Source organism: Meriones unguiculatus, chromosome 7 (genome assembly GCF_030254825.1).
Source record: "Meriones unguiculatus strain TT.TT164.6M chromosome 7, Bangor_MerUng_6.1, whole genome shotgun sequence".
Taxonomy (NCBI): domain Eukaryota; kingdom Metazoa; phylum Chordata; class Mammalia; order Rodentia; family Muridae; genus Meriones; species Meriones unguiculatus.
The window spans coordinates 20,813,602-20,835,527 of NC_083355.1; the positions used below are offsets into that span (position 1 = coordinate 20,813,602).

Here is a 21,926-nt window from a genome sequence, read left to right on the forward strand (position 1 = left end):
TCACCAGAGAGGAAGCTTGTCTGTGTTTCGTTCTGAATCTGCTGTGACTGGACATAGAATCAGGGAGCCACAGATTGGGAACTAAGACTTCCTTGCTTGCTTCCCTGAGATGATACTTCTTTTCTTTAGATGGAACTACTTTATATGTTTGAATGCTTTGCCTGCGCGTGCGTATGTGTGCCTCCATGGAGCCCACATTGAGGGCATCGGATCCCTTGGAACTCTAGCTGCAGATGGTTGTGAGCTGCCGTGTAGGTGACGGGTAGGACTGTCGGTGAGACTTGGAGTGCGTGTGCACGCTGTGTGCCCGCGCATGTGTGCCCGCGTGGGTGGGGGCTGCTCCTTCCTGGATTGCTCTGGACGATCTCAACCACCTTTTGCCTTCATTTCTGTTGCTGTGGGAAGAGACTGGCGACAAGCTAGCATGTCCTGTAAGGCCCAGCAAATGCTCTGACTCAGCGAGCCGTGTCTCCAGCCCCAATGATGTGTTGTTTACGTATATTTTTATTTTATTTTGTCTGTATAGGTGTTTTGCCTGCATACATATCTATCTGCATGCCAGGCGTGTGTAGTACCAGCAGAGGTCAGAATTGCCTTGAATGCCGTGGAACTAGAGTTACAGATGGTTGTGAGCCACCATTTGGGTGCTAGGGATTGAACTTGGGCCAGTGCTCTTAAACACTGAGCCATCTTTCCACTCCTGAGCCAGCATTTCTGTATCTGTTCTCATGCACACAACCATTCTTTTTTCTCTCTCTTTCTTTCTTTCTTTCTTTCTTGTTACACTTTGTATGTATGTCTGTGTACATGAGTGTGATGTCAGAAGACAGCCTGTGGAAGTCAGTTCTCTCCTTCTAGTGTATGGGTTCCAGGGATTAAATTCAGATTGCCAGTCTTGGGGGCAAGCTGCTGTACCCACTGAGCCCTCTTGCCACAAAAGCCATTCTCCTTTTTTCTGTCCTTCTTTCTTCTATTCTTTCTCTCTCCTACTCCTTTTTCTTTCTTTTTTTTTTTTTCTTCTTTCTCTTTTTTCTTTAGCAAGGCCTTGTTATGTAGCCATGACTGGCTTGAAACTTGCTGTGTGGACCAGGCTGGCCTCCAACTCAAAGGAGATGTGCCTGCTTTTGCCTCCAGAGTGCTGCCATTGGAAGAGCCATTCCTATTAGGCTCTTGTTACCTAGCAATCTTAATTCCTTTGTGGGTTAGAAATCTGTCTTTTATTTCTCCACACACATTGCTGAGTCCACATCTCAGGCTTTGTAGTAGTTATTATTTTTCTTCCACAGCTTTTTAAGTCCTTTTGAACTTCATAGCCTTACTTAACCAAAGAGTTGGTGGGAATCTTCCCCCCCACACACACACACACTTCTCAACCTGATCAATGTTAGGAATTTGTTCACCTTCTTATAGAGTGCTAGGGCAAGAAGCTAGACATTTCAATACGTCTAAAAGCGGAATTCAGATATCTTTGATTTTGAAGTCAAATGAATGAGGAACACTTCAAGTTGGTATGCTTTAAGTGTGGCTCAGAGGTAAAGAAATGGGAGACAGAAGAAGTGAGTTATGGCTAAGGAAGGGGATAAATTTAGGAATACAGAATCCTGAATATAGCAAATTATTTGAACCCTGATATTAATGTAGAAATTGTTAAATAGTCATTAATGGAACAGGAAGAAGATAGGAGGTCCCTTTTCCTTATTGTAGTTCAGATTCCTATATTAACCAGTGTTGAGTAAACTGAGCAATTTTAGGGAAATGCTGGGCCAAGTGAGTGGCAGTTGCTCTAGTGCCTAGTCACCTGCCAACAGCAGGAATTCTGATTGGCCTGAAGCCTAGCCTTACTGTACGTTACAGCCAATCAGGGCTTAGCTTAGTCATGGAAGTTGGTTATTTAAAAAGGATTGAGTACTGGACGCCTGCCTTTGCTCTCTTGCTCTAGGACTTTAGAAGGCTGGAGAACAAGGACCGCTGCTGCCTCGGTGCCTTGTCTCCTGAAACAAAGTCCAGTTGAGAATTCCTTTGTCCCTTCTTTCACTAATGTTTCCTCCTCATTCTCCAGTGCGGAGTGATGTGGAAGTTACGTAGACGACGGTCCAGGTATTCTTTGAAGCTGAATTTCATCAGTAGGAACAGGGTTCAGAGTGGGTTTTACAGGCACCGTTCTTTCTACTGGCGTGACAGTTGACAGTTGAGCTTTCTCTCTCCAGGCAGATAGAAACTGTAGTTCTAATTTTACACAGTGATGGGCAGAAGAGTGCGTGGATGGGCGTTTGAGAGTGATGGTGTGTGGGTATATGACTTTTCTGGTTTTATATTAAGCCCTGCTCTTCTCGGTGTGTGACACGTATGGGGAGACTAGGTTATCAAATAAGCAATATTGACCATCTCTTCTGAAGCTGTTATTTTTGAAGACAGTGTGAGGGATGAGCAGGACTCTGTTGTATTTTCTGCCTGAAAGTTCCTGCTTGGGCAGTTTACCCTGAAAGAATTAAGCTGCCTGTTGAATTGAGGGCCCAAGAGAACTTCGTATAAGTGCCACCACAACATCCTTCCTGCCCCTCTGGTTTCCATATCTACCTTCCATATCCTCCACACCATCAGGAAGCAGCAACCCACCCCACCCCCGCTGTGTGTGTGTGTGTGTCCCGAGGCTCAGCAGCAGGTGTCTTCTGGAGCCATCGTGTCAGCCCTGGAAGCAGCCTTTTCTTAATTATGGTTCCTTAGTTCTAGACTGTTGAGGGGTGCCGCTATCTACATCAGGATGAGAGATGTTACCAGAGCCGTTAGGATCAAGCCTGGGCCCTGGCATTGCTAACAGCTGAACTCTGCCACCATCTTCACTTGTCCAGTTAAAGAGACAGGTCACAGTAAAGAGCAGAGAAAAGGATGTTTATTCAGTGTAACCTTATTGGAAAGAGGGGCAGGTAAAGAAGTTCAGAGACCCCATTCCACCACCACCCCAGGTCCATCAGGTTGAGATCTGAGGCTTAGATTTAAATGGAGGGCAAGAGATATCCATAACTAAGCAGTCCTGGGTAGGGCATGGTTTGTCCCAAAGCTGACCCATCACTGTCTGGGTGCCAGTCTCTGCTACAAAGTAGTCTGACCTCTGAGAGAGAAGTTTCTTCTCTGGCAGGCACTACGCCTTAGCTATTCCTTCCCACAGCATAGGATTCCCAGGGGGATTCTAATCCACGGGAACATGTTTCAAAAAAGAGTCTAATAGCCATCAGGAGGGGTGCAAGTATCTTTAGACTATCCCCATTCCTGTGGGGATGTCTACATTGTCTTAGAGAGAAGGACCAAAAAGTGGAAGGTGGATTCAGGGATATTTGAACATCAGCCTCAGGCTAACACTTGTTAGGCTCAATGACTTGTGCTCTCAGGGTGATTTCAGAAAGGCTCATTACTCTGAAGCGGCCTTAGAGTCTGCTCTCCTCCTCCCAAGGATCTGTAAAGAAGAAGAAGCAAATGCCAGAACACTCTTACGCCTGTTAGTCAAGGTACAGACCTCACAGTGAGGTGGCTGTTTCTTTGACTGACCTTATGCTGGCAGGGATGCGATTTCTGTCAAGATCGGGTCTGCTTCCTCTCAGACCTAGCCAGCTCCTGCCAGTGCCTGCCTCATGTCCTTCCCTCTTCCAGCAGTAGAGAGTGCTGCTGACTTACTTGTGTAGACTTCACAGCTCCCCTTGATGTACTTGGCCCTCCTAATGTACTCCGCCCCCATCGAGGTTTCTCCTTGAGTATCCAGAGTACATTTTGACTCAAATGTTGAGTCTTCATCTTTGTCTTCCACCTTTCCTCTTTAGGAATAGGAGATTGTTTTTGAGTTTTTACTTTTTGAGACAGGTTTTACTGTATAGTGCAGGCTGGCCTAGAACTCACTATATAGTGCAGGCTGGCCTTGAACTCTGTAGCAGTGTGTTTGCTTCAGCCTCCTAGGTGCTGGAATTCTAGGTGTAAACCACCACGTCTAACTGAGAAGTTGTTTTAGTTGTGCTGTAAAGTGAAAATGGGGTTGCTGATGGTTCTCTCCCAGTGTCCCACTCTGCCAACTGCCTGACACCAAAAACCCATCTCGCTGCATCTCTACTGAGCCTGGAAAAAAAAATCTTAATTATTTAAAACACAAGGATTTGATCCCCTGGAGTAAGAAGAAAGCACTATAAAGAACCTTGGGATTTAAAAAGAAAAGAAAGGAAGGTAGACAGCTACTGGGTAAAGGGAGCTGGGCTGCCTGGTAGCTTTGCAGTGCCTGGAGCTCACGCGAGTGCTCGCCCCGCCTCTACCTGGTTAGAAAGTACCCAGCACACAGGACCTTGACAAACTTTTTCACAAGTCATGTGGCTTTCACTTACATATATGAATGTTAAATTGAAATTTTATTTATAGGTTAGAATTTATTTAATTTCTAAATATTTTAAAGAAAAAAAATAGTGACTTGCCTATGGGCAGGATGGGATTAACATGAGGCTATTGGACTCCTGTTACTTTATTCTCATGAAGGTCAGAGAGAGTACAACATGAAACAGGCCTTGTGACATGCCATTGGGGACAAGAGGTCTGGGGAAGGGGGAGGAGGAAAGAATTTCTACTCTGAGACTGGCCAAGATCCCGTAAATTCTGTCGGGTGGAGGGCATTGCTAGATCAACAAGCCGCTAGTAAATTTGACTGAATAGAAGAAGCAAGGTGCTGCAGTCCAGAGCAAGGTAACATTGGAGATTTGGTGAACACATTGAGACTCTTCATTTCCAGGCATGTGGTACATACTGCAGTCCCAACAGCCACCAGAGAAAGGGACAGATCACCCCCAACCCCGCCCCCAAGTTTTTTTCTAAAATCAAAGGCTTCCGAACACTTCTCTACTCTAAGAAAATTAGAGCATTTTGTCCTTAGTTTCAATTTTAGCAGAACTAGATTTTTTTTTTTTTTTCTGTATAACAATGTTAACTGAGAATTGGGGTTTTCTTTTGGAGCGTTTGGTTTCATCAATAAAGAACTTAAAAACAGAGTCAGGAAAGCTTTAAGTTTGAGAGAGAAACCATAGGTTAGGCAGATGTACACAAGGTAGGCAAGATATAAAATACAAATCTCTGAAGCTAGCTGAGCGCAGTGACCCACACCTTTAATCCCAGCACTCAAGAGGCAGAAACAGGGGGATCTCTGAGTTTGAGGCCAGCCTGGTCTACATTTTCCAGGATAACCAGGGCTATGTAGAGAGACTGTTTCAAAAAACAAACAAACAAAAAAACAGCAGCAACAACAAATCTCTGAAGCTCCCAAGAAGAGGGAGCCAAATACTTAAAGTAAAAGTCTTACAGCTTTTGTCACACAAAAGTATTTCCTGGGTTATAGGTGTTGCACTGTAGTTTCTATGCAATGGCTGACGTGATTTATTTTTCCCTTTTTTCCTCCCTTTGGAAAAAAAAAATCTTAAATGATTCACCTGATGAAGAGACTTAACCCTAGGGGCTGGAGAGATGGTTTAGTGGTTGACAGTACTCCGTGAATAAAAGCACCAGCTGCTTTTCCAGGGTCAAAGGTTCAAGCACCCAGATGGCAGCTCAGAACTGCCTATAACTCCAATTACAAGGGATCTGGCCTCTGAGGGCATCAGATGCACAGGTTACACGTGCAGATAAAAAACACCTTTACACATTAAAACTTAATTTAAAAAAGTTTGTATGCGGGCTAGAGAGATGGCTCAGTGGTTAAGAGCACTGTCTGCCCTTCCAAAGGACCCGGGTTCAATTCCCAACACCCACATGGCAGCTTACAACTGTCTGTAATGCCCATTCCAAGGGACCTGATACCTTCACGCTAATGTACATAAAATAAAGATTAAAAAAAAAGTTTGTATGTGTGTGGGTATGTATGCATGTGTGTAAATTATTTTTGTGTGAATATATGTTTGTGGCACACATGAAAGTCAGAGGACAACTTTGGGGAGTCAGTTTTCTCTTTCCACCATGTGGGTCAAACTCAGGCTCTGTGGCAAGTGTCTTTACCCCAGAGCCATCCTGCTAGCCTAAGGAGGTTTTTCAAAAAGCCACCCAGTGAATGAAGCATCTGAACAGAGGCTGACTGAAATTTTTACATGACTCTGTAATTGCTAAAAAGCTTAACCAGCTGACCTAAGGCAGAATTGCTTCAGCGTTTATCTTGGAGGTATTTAGAAAGAAAATGGACGTTTTTATAGGACATCTAAGTTAGGATATGTTGCACTGTCAACTGTGATGTTTTAATCTATTTTTAATTTAGTAAGTTGTAAATGTGCAAAGTTGGCTGGAGATCATAAGCCCAAGTTGTCTGATTTGATCACATGGTCCTGCTAAGACTCATATAATGCCAAATGATTCTTTGGCAGTACTTGTGGGAATAATTAGTAGCAGCTATGAATGAACAGCAGATTCAGAGAGAGTATACCTACAAGCTCAGACACATAGGTCTTAACAGATGCGCACTGTGGAAGAATGGGTTTTCAAGGCTGCAGTTTCCTGGCTGGTGAGAAAAAACACATTTTTAAAACAGCAATGCTTACTCAGAAAACTATGTTCTGCTTGCCCACCTTTCTCAGGAAAGGTGCTTATCTGTGGGTGACTATTTGAATGCATAAAAAGAGAATTTGCTTGCAGCTTGGCAGTGGTGGCACACATCTTTAATCCCAGCATTGGGGAAGCAGAGTCAGATGGATCTCTCTGAGATTGAAGCTAGCCCGGTCTGTAGATTTTGAGCCCCAGGCCAGTCAAGGCTACATAGTGAGACCTTATCTCAAAAAAAGTTTGCTCCTGTGTGTGTGTGTGTGTGTGTGTGTGTGTGTGTGGTGGGTTGGGGTGGCAGCCATAGCATCAGCATGGAAGTCATGAGTCAACTTGCAGGAATTGCTTTTCTCCTTCCATCATGTAGGTCCCATGGATTGAACTCGGTAGTCAAGCTTGGTGGGATGTATCATTACCAGACGAGCCATCTTACTGGCCCTGTGTTTTGGTTGTTAGTGGTTTAAGTCAGAATCATTCCCAGCATCCTTGTTTCATCAGAGCTCCTGTGCTTATATTTCCCAGGGATTGCATGGGAGATTGGATAAGCTCATTTTATGTAGCCTGATGTTGCGGGCCAGCTGTCTGAGCGGCCAACCTGGGAATCTGACTCTTACAAGTATAAGGAAAAGTCTTTATATAGCTCAGTGCTACAATATTTTAGTTCCCAGTAAGAAAATAAGGCATTTTCTAAACATTGCATGATATAGACAAGTGTTGAATTGAAATAACTATGTTGTACTTCATAAATAACTAGTTATATCAATAAAATACTTAAAAAGTAAAAATTTCAAAGGCAGGCCAAAAAACCCCAACAACATAGGCTGGACTATGCATGTGCATGAAGCCTGAGTTCAGTGTAGTACGCCTGCCTGTGACCCCTCAGGAGGTCGGGGTAGGGGACCAAAGTTCAGGGTCATTCTTGACTTTGTATTTACTTATTTATAGTTTTTCTTTCTGTGTAGCCCTGCCTATCCTGGAACTTGCTCTGTAGACCAGGCTGGCCTTGAACTCACAGAGCTCCAACTGCCTCTGCCTCTCCAGTGCTGGCACTTACGGCATTGTGTCACTACTACCCATCCTTTGTAGTGAATTTGAAGTTAGCATGGGAAAAACCAGACAAAGCAAATGAAAATAAGGAACCTACAAAGGCTTCTAGAAGTTATGAGACCAATGCAGTCACTGTGGTGCATCGCTGCAGTGTGTCACCGCTGCTTCCTTTGCAGGAAGACAAGTGGAAGTCTCGCCGAAGCATTGTCACAGAAGGCCCAGGCAATGCTGTTCTTGATTGGAACCACGTGAGAGTGTGAAAACACAGGAGGTGTTTTATAGTTGTTAACACCGTCAGGCCAGTTCTGGATATGGCTATTTTGCTTTAATATTTTAGGTTTTATTCTGAACTTAATATTGGATTTTGTTATTTTGTTTTGTCTTCTTGAGCCAAGATTTCACTAGGTAGCCCTGATTGGCCTTGAACTCCCTATGTGTGGACCAGGCTATCCTCAAACTCACAGAAACCCACCTCCCTTTGCCTCCTGGGCGCTGCAAATTTAATTTGTACCCATAGAAAACAATTTCATTCTTCCTTTCTCTGTACTGACATGTTTTAGCAGGTACATGCGGAAACCTCATTTAGTTATCAAATGCATTAAGAACCCTGGCAGCAGTGACAAATGCCTCCCTCAGATTGCCCTCAGTTCCTGTGTTAACCAGCTCTTCTTTTCCAGTACCATTTCTTTGACATCTCCTCCTGCTGTCACTTTGCTGTAAGGACAGCTTGAACAGCTTCAGCACTTCTCAGACTCCCAAGCAGGACTCGAATTACTTAGCTCTGGAATTGTTCCTGGTGCAGCCCTGACGGATTCCGAGGGTTAGGCCCGCCATTATTGCTTCTGGTTTGGGATGTGCTCCACTTAGGACATGGGACCTGGATACAAAAATAAGCATTCCGCCTAAAAGCACCAAGTGCCTAAGCCTTTTGTCTAGGCAGCTGCTAATCAGCTACATTTCTATAAAAATAAGTCCTTTTCATGAAACTGTGGGAATAGCTAATTCTGGCCTGATGTGCAATGTGAGGTTAAAAGCATGTCAACATGTCACAACACAATTCTTGTTCTTTTTGCTGTGGGCTGACTCTACATTACTTGCTTTGTTTGCTCTAGAATGGAATCTACTCACCATTTATTAAAATAAAATGTGTTTCTTGGGGGAGGCAAAGTCCAGTTCACTGGGTCTTGCATCTTAAAGAGAAAGGAGCTCTACTCTCGACTGACTGTTAGGGATCCCGATTTCAGTCCTGGGACATATTTTTCATACAAGAGCTTGTTTGTGTCTTAGTTTAAAGACATTAAAGTGTCAGTATCACAGAAGTAAGCATTAGAAAGCTTAAGTAGTAGACTTTGGATTTTGACAAACACGGTCACTCCCTGACACTGGGCAAGCTACTTAAACTCCAGTTTCTTGGGGAAGGGAGCCCGTGAAACTTACTTGCCTAGTTGTGCATGGAAAGTACCTACCTGAAATACCTGTACATGATTTCCACTGAAATCACTGTTTGGGTTCCTGTTAGAAGCCAGCAGTGCCCTCAGGCTCCATGGGAACAGTGTTGAAGAAAGACCACCATTCAGTAGCTCTAGGTCCTGTCACTTGTCACTAGTAAGCCTGGTGCTGCTGGCACAGTGTCTGGGTGACTTTGGTTTCCCCGGGGAGCTGGCTATTCTTAGTCACTGCTGACTAAAAAGAAGCTACATTCTAGTTTCAGACTGGTCAGTATCTACTCCAGAGTTTAATACGTTTTTTCAAAGTGGTTTTTCTGAGCTTCTGGAAGTTCAGGGGAAGCCCTTGGTATCTCTTGTCCTGTCTGTTCTTAAAACATAAGCTTTTCCTAGAGTTTAATGTGCATTGGTGTTTTGCCTGCATATATGTCTGTGAGAGTGTCGGATCCCCTGAAATTTGAGTTATAGACAGTTGTGAGCTGCCATGTGGGTGCTGGGAATTGTACCAGGTTTCTCTGGAAGAGCAACCAGTGCTCTAAACCTCTGAGCCACCTCTCCAGTCCTTTTCCTAGAGTTTTTATAGCACTCTGCTTAATTTATGTTTAAAGAAGTTTTATGTATTGCATTGAAAAATTTCAGTTGATTCTCTTAGTCCTGCAGGTGAGGGAGGTTATTCCTGGGTTCTTTTAATAGCTGGTGGCCTTTTTATAACATTGCGACAGTTGGTGTAATAAGGTTTTCAGGCAGATGTCCCCCCAGCACAGTTTAAATCTGTCAACATTAGTAGGTCACCCATTTTCCTTCTCCTTTCTTCTAACAGTCTCTTCATGCGAGTGGAGCTTCCCAGGACAGTGTTGGGGAAGTACAGAAATGGGAGGGCAGCTTGTGCCAGTTTGTAGTTTAAAATTTGTAAGAAATGAATCACAAATCTTTCCTGTGCTGTGTCACAGACTCAGGCTGCATCTCCCATATTATCACCAGTGTTAGCTGCTGCTGCTGTGGATGTGGCTCAGTGGCACAGTGCCTTCCCAGCTTGTACTGGACTCAATCCCCAGTACCAAAGGGGCACACCAACAACTATGACTTTTGTCTCTCCCCCAGGCAATCCTGAATTTATTTCCCTTTTGTATACATGGCAGATAGGAAAGGAGACAAAGTCTTTAAAAGAAGCATGCTTAGACACTCAGTTATGTTGCAGTAAAGAGACATCTTTGTCATTGGAGTTGGGAAGTATAATGTTTTGAGTACTTTTTTTTCTCTTCCTTCTAGACAGGGTTTTATTATGTATCCCTCACCGGCCTGGAGCGTCTATGTGTTATTAGACGAGGCTGGCCTCAAAACCACAGTTTTCCACCTGTCTCTGCCTCCTGAGTGCTGTAATTAAAGATGTGCACTAACACACCCAGCTGCTTTGGGATACTTTTGGTAGACATTTCTAGTTTGCTGTTTTCAGACGCTATTTGTCGTGTCTTGACTTGAACCCAGCCAGTAGGTGGATGGTGAAAAGGTCAGCTAGCACCACACAGATGAACATGATGGGAAGAGGGAACACTGGGAGATAAGTACTTCCTGCAGTGTTCCGAGTCGCTGCTATCACAGCTCCATCTTCTCTCTTACGCACCAATATGCTTTTCACTCCTTTGTCACATGCTTTCCACTGTTCTTCCAGTGACGAGTGGGGAAAACACTTTTCAGAAGACTAAATTATTAAGAGTCTTAAGGCTGTGTCCCATTTCGTATTGAGAAGTCAGCTGCCCCCAGTAGAATTACCTGAAAATGTTTCTCCTAGAAGTTGCAAATAAAGAAGCATCATAGTTTATAATCCTTGCACTTGGGAGGCTACAGCAGAATTGCCACAGAGTCAAGGCTACATGGTATGACACTGTCTCAAACCCAGCCCTTCAAAAAACAGAACCAAGGGGCCTGGAGAGATGGCTCAGTGGTTAAGAGCACTATCTGCTCTTCCAAAGGTCCTGAGTTCAATTCCCAGAAACCACATGGTGGCTTATACCCATCTGTAATGAGATCTGGCGCCTTCTTCTGTTATGTAGGCATGCAAGCAGAGTACTGTATAAATAATAAACAAACAAATCGTTTTTAGAAAAAACAGTAGTTGTGACTTACTGGAAATGTCAGTGTTGGCTTTCAGTGGCTCACTTAGAAAGCATGTGTGGAATGCACACAAGGTCCTGGGTTTGAGCTCTTAACAGAGAGGAAAAGGAAAATGAGCTTATGAAGAATGTTGGAATGTCTAAATGTCTCACTCTAGACTAGGAAACAAGCAAGATTAAAGGCTACAGCATGAAGTAGTTTTATTTTTGTTGTTGTTACTCTTTCAGTGGTGTTTTTTATGTGTTATAAGTGTTTTGCCTACGAGTATGGATGTGCACTATTTGTGTTCCTGATGCCTTCAGAAGTCAGAAGAGGACATCAGGTCCCCTGCAGCTGGGGTTACAGATAGTTGTGAGCTACCATGTGGGTGCTGAGAATTGAACCCGTGTCCTCTAGGAGAACGTCCTCTGTGCTATCTCTCCAGCCCCTGGTTTGGTTTCTTCTGAGTAGATCTGAAGTAACAAAGATGCCCTCAAACTTGTTACGTGACCAGGATTGAAATCCTGATCTCCTGACTGTATATCCCAAGTGCTAGGATTGCAGGCGTTTGACACCACACCTGGCAGGTTTTGTTTTATCGTGTTGTGCTGTGTTTTTGAGACAGTCTTGCTCTGTAACCCACGCTGGCCTGGAACTACTGTGTAGGACAGGCTGGCCCCAAAATCACAGCAGTCCTGTCTCAGCCTCTCCAAATTGTAGATTTCAGGTGTGAACCACCATACCCAGCTGAAAGCAGTTTTCTTGATTTAGTTTGAATGTCTCTGCATAGATAGTGAATGGGTTGGGTTATTTCAATGAACCTATTTTGGGTCCATCAGATTGTTGGACAGATCTATAAATTAATCCATTATCACACTAACTTGAAGCTTGGCTCTAGACCTAAGACTGTCCTGTGAGACCATTCCTGAAGTATAGTAATGTGATTCTCCTTTTTCTTTTCAGGGAAGCAGAATCCTTCAAGGAACAAGGGAATGCATACTATGCTAAGAAGGACTACAATGAAGCTTATAACTATTACACAAAAGCCATAGGTGAGAAGGACCTGGTCATTACAGTAGACACAGTCATTTGCCAGGCACTGTTGTAAGTGGCTGCTGCCTAGCAAGTACTTCTTCAGTCTCGTGTAGTGGTGCACGCTTTTAATCTCAGCACTGGGGAGGCAGAGGCAGGCAGATCTCTGTGAGTTTGAGGACAGCCTGGTCTACAGAGTGAGTTTCAGGACAGCCAGGGCTACACAGAGAAACCTTGTCTCCAAGAACAAATGAACAAAAAGAAGCAAGCACTTCTTACTGAGCTGGTGGGCTCCTGGCTCACTTGTCTCCGGGTCAGTTCTTTTTCCTAGCTGAGATGTCCGACACAGGTATCTCATTGTTGGTGCTTCCTTCTCTACCTTAGGAAGTGGCCGTTGAGGATAAAATTGAGTCTTATCTCTATGCTCTTAATATGCCAGCATGCTTTATTTATTTTTAAGACCATTTCATGTAGACCAGCATTGAACTTGCTTATAGTTGAAGATGACCTTGAACATAACACAGTATTGGGCTCACATAAATCTCGCAAACATGCCTAAGCTCATTGGCCTCCCTACTCCCAAAAGACAGTTGGCACACTTCACAGCCATAACTTTTAAGATTTATTTATTATGTATACAGTGTTCTGCCTGCACGTACACCTGCACTCCAGAAGAGGGTCTCATTATAGATGGTTCTGAGCCACCCTGTGGTTGCTGGGAATTAAACTCAAGACCTTTGTAAGAGCCAGTGCTCTTAACTTCTGAGCCATCTTTCCAGTCCTCCAAAGCCATAACTTTTTGTTGTTGGTGTTGTGTTGTGTTGTGTTGTGTTGCGTTGCGTTGCTTGGGGTGAAATCAGACGTTTCTGGCGTTCCTGTGTAAAAATGCTCTACACTTGTACTACAGGCCAGCCCCTAAAAAGCCATAACTTTTTAAATTGGAAAACAGATGTTTTCCAGTGACCTTTAAGGAAAGTATATCAGCATAAGAGAAAGTTGCATACAGTCCAGAGTTTCAACTTGCTCTCTACTCCCTATTTTACCTTTTAACCTTTTACTTCTTATTATTATGTTGTTGTTGTTGTTGTTGTTGTTGTTGGAGAGTGTGTGTGTGCAAGTGCAATCCCTGCTCTAGCACGCATGTGGAAGTCGGAGGATAACCTGCTGGAGTCAGTTGCTTCCTTCAGCCATGTGAACGATGTGGAATCTAACTTGGGACATCAGGCTTGATGACAAGTGCCTTTACTTGCTGGAGCTGGCCCTGTTTGTTTTCTAAGTTAACTTTATCTTCAAAACAAAAGACTTGGAAATAAAAAAAACATACTGAAATTAACCAGACCCTACAGTTAGAATGAGCCATCGTGAAGCTGTGGAGTGTCACATTAGAGTTTACACTTTTACTGTCAAATACATTTTTAATACACTTAGCTACTACCAAAGCCAAAAATCTCCATGACAGAAGTATTTCTAGAAAAACAATTAGCTTTATATCCTCTTTTATAACTCATGTCTATTATCTGCATTCAGTCTTTACTCATGCCCAAATATTTACCTTTTCTTTCTATTCTGTTTTCTGCATGTTACACTATAGCTTCATGCACAGTTGTTTACACATATACATAATAGCCTAGTATCTGTATATGATGGAGACCATGTGTGGTTCTCCACCCGCTTGGCAGGGGCCTGGATTCCAGCTGGGGTCCTGGAACTCAGTCTCCCAGGGGAAGCTAGAGTGCCTTAGGGTGAGGCCTGAGCGAGCTAAGCCAGTGTGTAAAAGAGGTTTCCACAGAGTGTTACCGTTTGAGTCTTTTAGCGAGAGATCACTGGTGGCAATGGAATCAAAGCTTTTGGAGATACTAAAGTGTTACAGCTCTTGGTGAAGCTGCTGTGCTGAGGTGCAGGCTAAGGCCCATGCCTGATCAGCTTGCAGCCAAGACACAGGTCCAGTGAGGCCCAGTGGGCCATAGGGCAGGCCCAGTGGGCCATAGGGCAGGCCCAGTGGGATGTGACCTGGTGGGAGGATAAATGACAAATCTTAGATGGTCCTGAAGTGAGAAATTGAGAGCCTGTGTACCTTACTCATGTGAAATCAAGGGCAATATAAACCCTTGGGACAGAGAGAGATTTCGAGGGTGAGTGTGTTTGATTCAATGGGGTCAGAGAGTCAGGGATATTTAAATGGTCCTATCACAAGAAGGAAAATTGAGTGGGCGGGGGGGGAAGAATCTCAAAGTATAATTGAAGGTTGATGCTGCAGTGAGATCCTTAGCAGGGTGGGCTATTTCTAAGAATTTCTAGATGCTTGCTTATCAGGGAAGGGTCTGGCCTGTAACTTGCCCTGACGTTTATATGACACTCCTTGTAAGACCTTAGGTTGCCCAGATCAGGGAAGACTTTTCAGAACTGTGCTGAGAAAAAGGAGTCTATCATCATAGACCAAACTCAAATGACTGGCTGCCTGGAGATGACTGACTTCAACCTTATCCAGCAGAGTCTCACAGTCATGTACAGCAGAGTCCCACAGTCATGTAGTTAGTTAGTTAGTTTCTTTCTCTTTCTTTTCTTTCTTCCTTTTTTTTCTTTTTTCTTTCTTCTTTCTTTCTTCCTTCCTTCCTTCCTCCCTCTCTCTCTCTCTCTCTCTTCAGTATTACATTCTAAGTCCCTCTGTTTTTCAGTATATTTTTTGTGGTTGCATTTTCCTTAAGAGATGACCAGGATCCCATTTTATTTACATAAACACACACACACCATTCTTCTGTTGATGGACATCTAGGTTTATTGCAGTTCTTTGCTGAGGTGAATAAAGCATCAATAAACATGAGGGTGCAAATACTTCCATCTTAAAGTATAGAGTTCTCTGGGTGTGTGTGTGTGTGTGTGTGTGTGTGTGTGTGTGTGTGTGTGTGTGTAAATATGTGTGTGTTTGCGCGCGCGCCCAGGAGAAGACAGCTGGGTCTTATAGTAGTTATATTATTTATTTATTTATTTCAGAAATTTCCAACTTGATTTCCACAATGGCTATGTTAATTTGCACCCCCAACAGTGAATGAGTTTTCTCCATATCCTCGTCAACATTTATTGTTAGATTTGTTGGTGATAGTCATTTTGACTGGGATGAGGAGATACCTCAAAATTGTTTTGCTGTTGTTTTTTGTTTGTTGGTTTTGATGTTTTGAGACAGGGTGGTTACTCTGAATAATCGCCCGGGCTGTCCTGGAACTCCCAGCGATCTGCTGCCTCTGCCTCTGAATGCTGGGGATAAAGGTGTGCACTCAGCTCAATATTTGATTGGAGACAGGGTCTTAGTATGTACCCCAGGCTGTCCCAGAACAGGCAGAAATCCTGCTTTAGGTTCCCGTGTTTATATTTGATCCTTTTGACACAGTTCTCTTATCCCCACACACACATACATACTTTTTTGGTGTGTGTGTGTGTGTGTGTGTGTGTGTGTGTGTGTGCGCTCGCTCACACGGACTTGAACTTGTACTTGAGCATGTGGAGGCCCAAGGTTGATCTTGGAATTATCCTCAATTGCTTTTCCACGATATTCATGGAGGCAGAGTCAGTCAAATCTGGAGCTGATTGATAGGGCTGGTCTCCATAGCTAGTTTGTTTGGGGGCGTCCCTTATCTCTCTCCTCTGAGGTTAGAGTCTAGGCAGGTCACCATGCTTGTCCAGCGTTTACTTGGGTTCTGGAGATCTTGATGCTGATCCTCACACTGTATGACAGTGTTGATTATGATACATCCCTCCAGGCTTCCCTGGAAATAGTTCTATGAGGGATGGCCCTGTGGTTTTTTTAAATCAGTAGCCTGTGCTGAGCTTCATTTTGTTTTGTCTGAGTCAGGGTCTCACTATGTAGCCTTGGCTGGCTTGAAACTGGCTCCATAGACCAGGCTGGTCTTAAACTTAGAGAGACCTGCTGCTGTCTCTGCAGTTCTGGGATTAAAGGCATGAACCACCATACCCACCTGAACTTTCTTTTACATATGTTGTTTACTTATTTATTTTTAAGTTTTATTTTATGTATATTGAGTGTTTTGCATGTATGTATGTGTGCCACATGCATGTCTGATATCCACAAAAATCAAAAGAGGGTATCAGATCTCCTGGAACTGGCATTAATGGATGCTTGTGAGCCACCATGCAGGTACTGAGAATTAAACCCAAGTCCTCTGTAAGAACAAGTTCTTTTAAACACTGAGCCATCTCTTCAGCCCTCTGTGCTGAAATTTTTTATGTTCTGTTATTTTTTCTGTAGACATGTGTCCAAAAAATGCTAGCTACTATGGCAATCGGGCAGCCACCTTGATGATGCTTGGACGGTTCCGGGAAGCTCTTGCAGATGCACAGCAGTCAGTGAGATTGGATGACAGTTTTGTCCGGGTATGTAATGTGGCTCTTCGATGAAGGCCATGTGTCTGTAGTTACGTTCCTCTAGCCCAGAGTTTCCCAGCCCTACTGCTCATTCTTTAGGCTACTGTCCAGAGCAGTGCAGAATGTTCCACAGTATCGCTGCTAACCATTAGGAACACTTCCTCTTTTCACTGTGACGACAGCCATAACTAACCTAATTATGGCAAGTATCCCCTGAAGAGCAAGTGCTCCCATTGAGAACTGCTGCCCTAGCCTTTTTCTCTGTGTTGGTTGATGGAGTGATTGCTCTTGGTGTTCTGATTTCTTTCCGCTTGTGCAGTCATAGTTCTTCCCTTCCCTCTGTGTTCTTTGTTTTAGGGACATCTCCGAGAAGGCAAGTGCCACCTGTCACTTGGGAATGCAATGGCAGCATGTCGAAGTTTCCAAAGAGCCCTAGAACTGGATCATAAAAATACCCAGGCACAGCAAGAGGTAGGTGTGATCGGCAGAGTCAGAGTGGAGTGTGGTGCATATGGGAGGGACAGTGGCCCAGAAGGGGGGCCCACGGTCCTGCTTCAGCAGCGGCTGCACTTAGCTGACTTTAGGCAAAGCTCGGTCTCTAAGACGCTGTTTCCTTTCTGTTGAATGGGCTTTCCAAAGTCTGTACAAAGTGGAAAGTTTCTGAAATGACTGGGCATTCGAATAGGCAGATGCTTTCAAGGAACTGAGTTGAGTAACGTTAAAGCATTTGTGTCAATTCAAGGCTGGGATGTAGCTCAGTTATAGAGCACTTGTCTACCATGTTCTGAGTCTGGCCCTCAGACTTCAGTTCTGTCAAAAAGAATTGCCACATGTTCAAATCTGGCATAAGTTGGTAGCACACATCTTTCAGTTCCATTTCATGTAGTTGGTGCCTGGATGCATCTCAGTGACTATTTCAAAACTGCACAACCCTGGCGTGCATTGTCTGTATTTTGTGTAACTCATTATATGACTCCTGTAGTCCTGACAAGAAGCTCCAAATTAAATGTAGAATGTGGGCCTTGCCCTTTTCTATTTTTTTTTTTTAAAGGTAGGGAGGGTCTTGGGGAGTGTAGTTCAGTGGGCAGAGTGCTTGCCTAGCATGGGTGAGGCCCTAGGTTCAAACTCCATTCTCAGTAAAACCATACGTGGTGGTACACACTTTGGGATCTCAGCACTTAGGCGATCGAATCTGAAGGTCCAGCTCAGGACCCTCTGCAGTTACACAAGTTTAAGGCTGGCCCAGGCCACATGCAACCGTGTTCTCAAACAAAAGCATCATGTCTCCATGTAGCCCAGGCTACCTAGCCTCATCTTTCAAAATGCTAGGAGAGTCTGTTGTCACCAACTTTTTTAGGATACTTAATTCTAATTTTCCTTTTTTTTTTTCTCTCTCTCTCTCTTCAAGACAGGGTTTCTCTATGTAGTTCTTGGCTGTCCTGGAACTCTCTCTGTAGACCAGGCTTAAGTCTGTGTGTACATGTTCTTATTTTGAATGACGGCAAGCTTTCACTGGCTGTGTCAGTCATGCTGGAGGTCGGGTCATTGCCTTATGGTCACCTTCTACCTTGTTAAAACAGTGTCTCTAGTTTTTGTCTTTGAGGCGAGTTCACCATGTATGCCTGACTGACCTACGACTGTATAGACCAGGCTGCCCTTTGCCTCTCAAGGGTTGGGATTAAAGTGGGTACTACCATGCCCAGCCAGACAGGGTCTCCTGCTTGCTTGCTGTGTATTCACTCCTGGCTAGCTGACACTCCATCTGCTGGGGATTCTGCTGTCCCACCTTCATCTTGCCATAGCAATACTGGGTTTACATATGCACACAGTCTAGTTTAATGTAGATTCTAGGATTTGATCTCAGGTCTTGACATCTGCATGGCAAGTGTTAACACCACGTCATCCCCCAAACCTTGTTTTTTGTGTGTATTTTTTTATATTTACTATATAGTGCACTCATATACTCTGTCAATAAAGGGCAATAAAATCCCTTGAAGCTGGAATTACAAGTTTAAGGTGCCCCACATGGGTGCTGGGACTAAATTCAGTACTGTGGAAGAATGGCAAGAATCCTTAACTAACACTGAGCCATCTCTCCTGTGTCCTGCTTCATCGTCATCCCCTCCTTCCTGTAACTGGATTCTGAAGCAGGGTCTCTCTGTATCTCAAGCTATCCAATTCATTGTGTAATCTAGGCTAACCTCAAACTTGCTATTCTTCTGCCTCAGCCTCCTAAGTGCAAGTGTTATAGACATGGACCACCATGCCTAGCTCTTTGATGTGACTTTTTTTCACCCTTTCTTTCTTGAGATAGGGTTTTACTGTATAGCTTTGGCTGGCCTCACATGTACAGAAATCTACCTAATCTTTCAAGCTGTCACCATGCTTAGCTTCAGTGATTTATGAAAGTTTTTGAGACAGTGTCACTATTTCTCTGTCTGTCCTGGAACTCACTATGTAGACTAGGCTGGCCTCAAACTCAAGAAATCTTCCTGCTTCTACCTCCTCAGTGGTGGGATTACAGGTGTGTGTCACCACACCTGTCCTCAGTGATACTCTTGAAAGAACAAATTCATCAAGGTTTTCATGCCTTTTGTGATTATTCAACCTAAACTTCATATTTCTTTTTCTGGTATAGTTCAAGAACGCCAATGCAGTCTTGGAGTATGAGAAAATAGCAGAAGTGGATTTTGAAAAGCGAGACTTCCGGAAGGTAACGTAGAAGTGACTAGAGCCTCCCTTCCTCATGCTGTGATAATGCAGAAAATCCAGAGTAGCACATTGTCATTTGAACTCGGTCTTTGACTTTTTCTCTCCTAAAAGTACTTTTTGCAGCCTGATGTGGTGGCACACACCTGTAATCCCAGCATTTGGGAAGGCCGTCAGGCAGATCTCTGAGTTTGAGGCCAGCCTGGTCTACAAAGTGAGTCCAGGACAGCCAAGGCTACCCAGAGAAACCTTGTTGGGGCAGAGGCAGGGGAGGACTTTTTGCTAAGTTGCTTATTTTCTTAATTATATTTGGCTTTTCCATAAAAAAGCAAAAATCAGCTTGCTTATTCCCATTGGTTTGTCAGGCAAATATCTCAGAACTGAAGATAAATGAAGGAAAAGCCCAGTTGGAAATAAATACAGGCGTTGAATAATCCACCTTCATCTGATTATGAGGTTAAACTTTTGCTATATATAAGAGTAGGGGAAACCCTTGTTCACATTTTTAGAGCGTATGTACCACCATCTTTCTGCAGCTTTCTGCCAGCCTCGGCCTCAGAAGCGGAAAGATTACAGCCTGAGCCTAATGTTATTTTGGGTCTTGCTGTGCAGTTCTGGCTGGCCTGAAGCTGTCAATCCTCTTGGTCCTGCTGTACCCAGCTTGGCATTAGACTTTAGTAAATTTTAGAGTGTGTGGCAGTTTTTGACAATCTCCATGTTAAAGGGATTGATGTATCTGAAACGGGGAACAAGCATGAAAGCTCTAGGATCTTTCTAGACGGTCTACTTGGAGTTAAGTATAGATCCCCCATTTCTTAGATGGTGGTGAGAACTGGCTTTCACTAAGGAATCAAAGCAGGAAGCAGGCTAGCAGAAATCAAAAATCCTAATTGGGGATATATTTTTTTGGTTCCCTTTGATAAAGTGTTTCAGTCCAAGAGTGGGCGTTGTTGCATCATATATAGGAATTTGCTCAGGGCTTTCAGTAGCAGGTGTTCAGCAAATGTCTTTGGAAACAGGTAAGCATCCTTCTTCACTCTTGTACTGTGAAGGCTTTTATTTGGGAATAAGTGTATCTGACTATTTTCTGCAGAATCCCAACATCAACGTCATCCTTCTTCTGTCCGTTGATTTTGATAATCATAATGTCTTTGTGATGTGGTTCATGCATTTGTGTGTGTGTGTGTGTGTGTGCGCGTGTGCGCACATGTATTTGGAGAGCAGTTCTAACCACTGTCACGTTTTTTTTTTTTCTGAGGCTCACATAGGCAAAAGCTTTGTCTTGAAAATCAGTCTTTTGGGTTTCTTTTCTCTCTTGCCCACTCTGGAGCCAGAACCCTGAGTTTGTGACAGAGTCCTCTGTTTCTAACACCCCAGCCCCCCCACTGTAGCTAATGGTGATGTCACAAATGAAGGATTATGATCCTGGCAGGGGAAGCAGATGAACTTGGAAGGAACAAAGATCTTCTTTGCCTGCAGCTGTCCCTACTGGGGACATGACGGGGGGTGGGAAGTGTAGCACGGAGCCTCCAGCCGATGCTCCTCTCGATGAGCAGGGCTGGCTCCGCGTAGAACGTTGTCCTTGTGCGGCCAGAGGGTGTGGCTGCTGAAATGGTGGCCAGCTTTTTCCTCCCCTTCTCATTCTTTCTCCATATGAAGAAATCAGTACCACAGCTCCTCCTACATGATACCTCAGTTGTCAGTACTGTCCTTGGAACTTCCAGTGACCTGCGCCACCAAGGGAGTGCCATCTTGTCACTGCTGTGTTGGCAGTGACAGCACAGAAAGTATCGGTCAACATCCTGGTGCTTACTTTCTTGCTTGTGGGTTTTTCTCTTTTGAGACAGGGTCTGTGTAGCACTGACTGTCCTGGAATTATGTAGACCAGGCTGGCCTTGAACTCAGAGATCTGCTTGCCACTACAACCACCTTATGTTTTTTAGCTCAATTTTTGAATAGGTCTTCATGCTGCAAAAGCTAAAGAGTATGAAAAAAAAATTTGTAATGAGTGTCCCTTCAAACAGGCCCTCTCCTCTACTTTTTACTCTTCTCACTCTGCTCCCAGTCCCCAGGCATGCTAGGCAAGAGCTCTACCACTGAACTGTGTTCCAGCTCCTCTCCACTGTTGGTGTAGCTTCCATCTTGTACCATGTTGTATGTACATCAAATACAGATATTTAATCTTGGAAGAATTTTCATAGTAGTACGTGAACATTTCTGCATTCTATTTTAGTGTTATGGAGTATGCCATTATATCAGTCTACACTAATGAAGGTTATTTTTCCTTGCTTTTAGAATTCATATTCAGAGTCTTAGAGGAAGAGGTTGTCCCTTAATTTCAGATTTCTCCTTTGGTCCATTATTCTTAAGGAGAATGTGATTTAGTCAGGATATCCCAGAAATAGCAGCTAAATAAGAAAGGAAAGTTCATAGAACAAAGTTGTGAGGAAAAGAAAGGAATTGATGGAAACCCATGTTTCACTGAAAGAGTGAACTCACTGCAGTATGTCGGTATGTAGAGTCACTGGGCTTGGGGTTTACACGGAGCAGCCTGGTGGGAGTGGGAGTGTGACAGCCATTAGAGTCCTTTTAGATGGGCCTTTTCACTGCAGTGAGTGTGCCAACTCAGTAGTAAGATGTGAAAGTTGATGGATGTGCTAGCATATTGCTGTAATCCCAGCA

At 43.9% G+C, this 21,926-nt stretch overlaps 1 protein-coding gene across 2 annotated transcripts in view; it reads left to right on the plus strand.

Annotated features, from left to right (window-relative positions):
• Nucleotides 1-21,926, plus strand: part of Dnajc7 (DnaJ heat shock protein family (Hsp40) member C7) — a 37,552-nt gene that overhangs the window by 4,216 nt on the left and 11,410 nt on the right. Inside the window, exons 2-5 of one of the 2 annotated variants that reach the window (XM_060386711.1) lie at nt 12,090-12,178; nt 16,420-16,544; nt 16,893-17,006; nt 19,174-19,248. In XM_060386711.1, coding sequence (XP_060242694.1) covers nt 12,090-12,178; nt 16,420-16,544; nt 16,893-17,006; nt 19,174-19,248 — 403 coding nt within the window. The remainder of the gene's footprint in view (nt 1-12,089; nt 12,179-16,419; nt 16,545-16,892; nt 17,007-19,173; nt 19,249-21,926) is intronic. The other variant, XM_060386712.1, reaches the window with a different exon arrangement.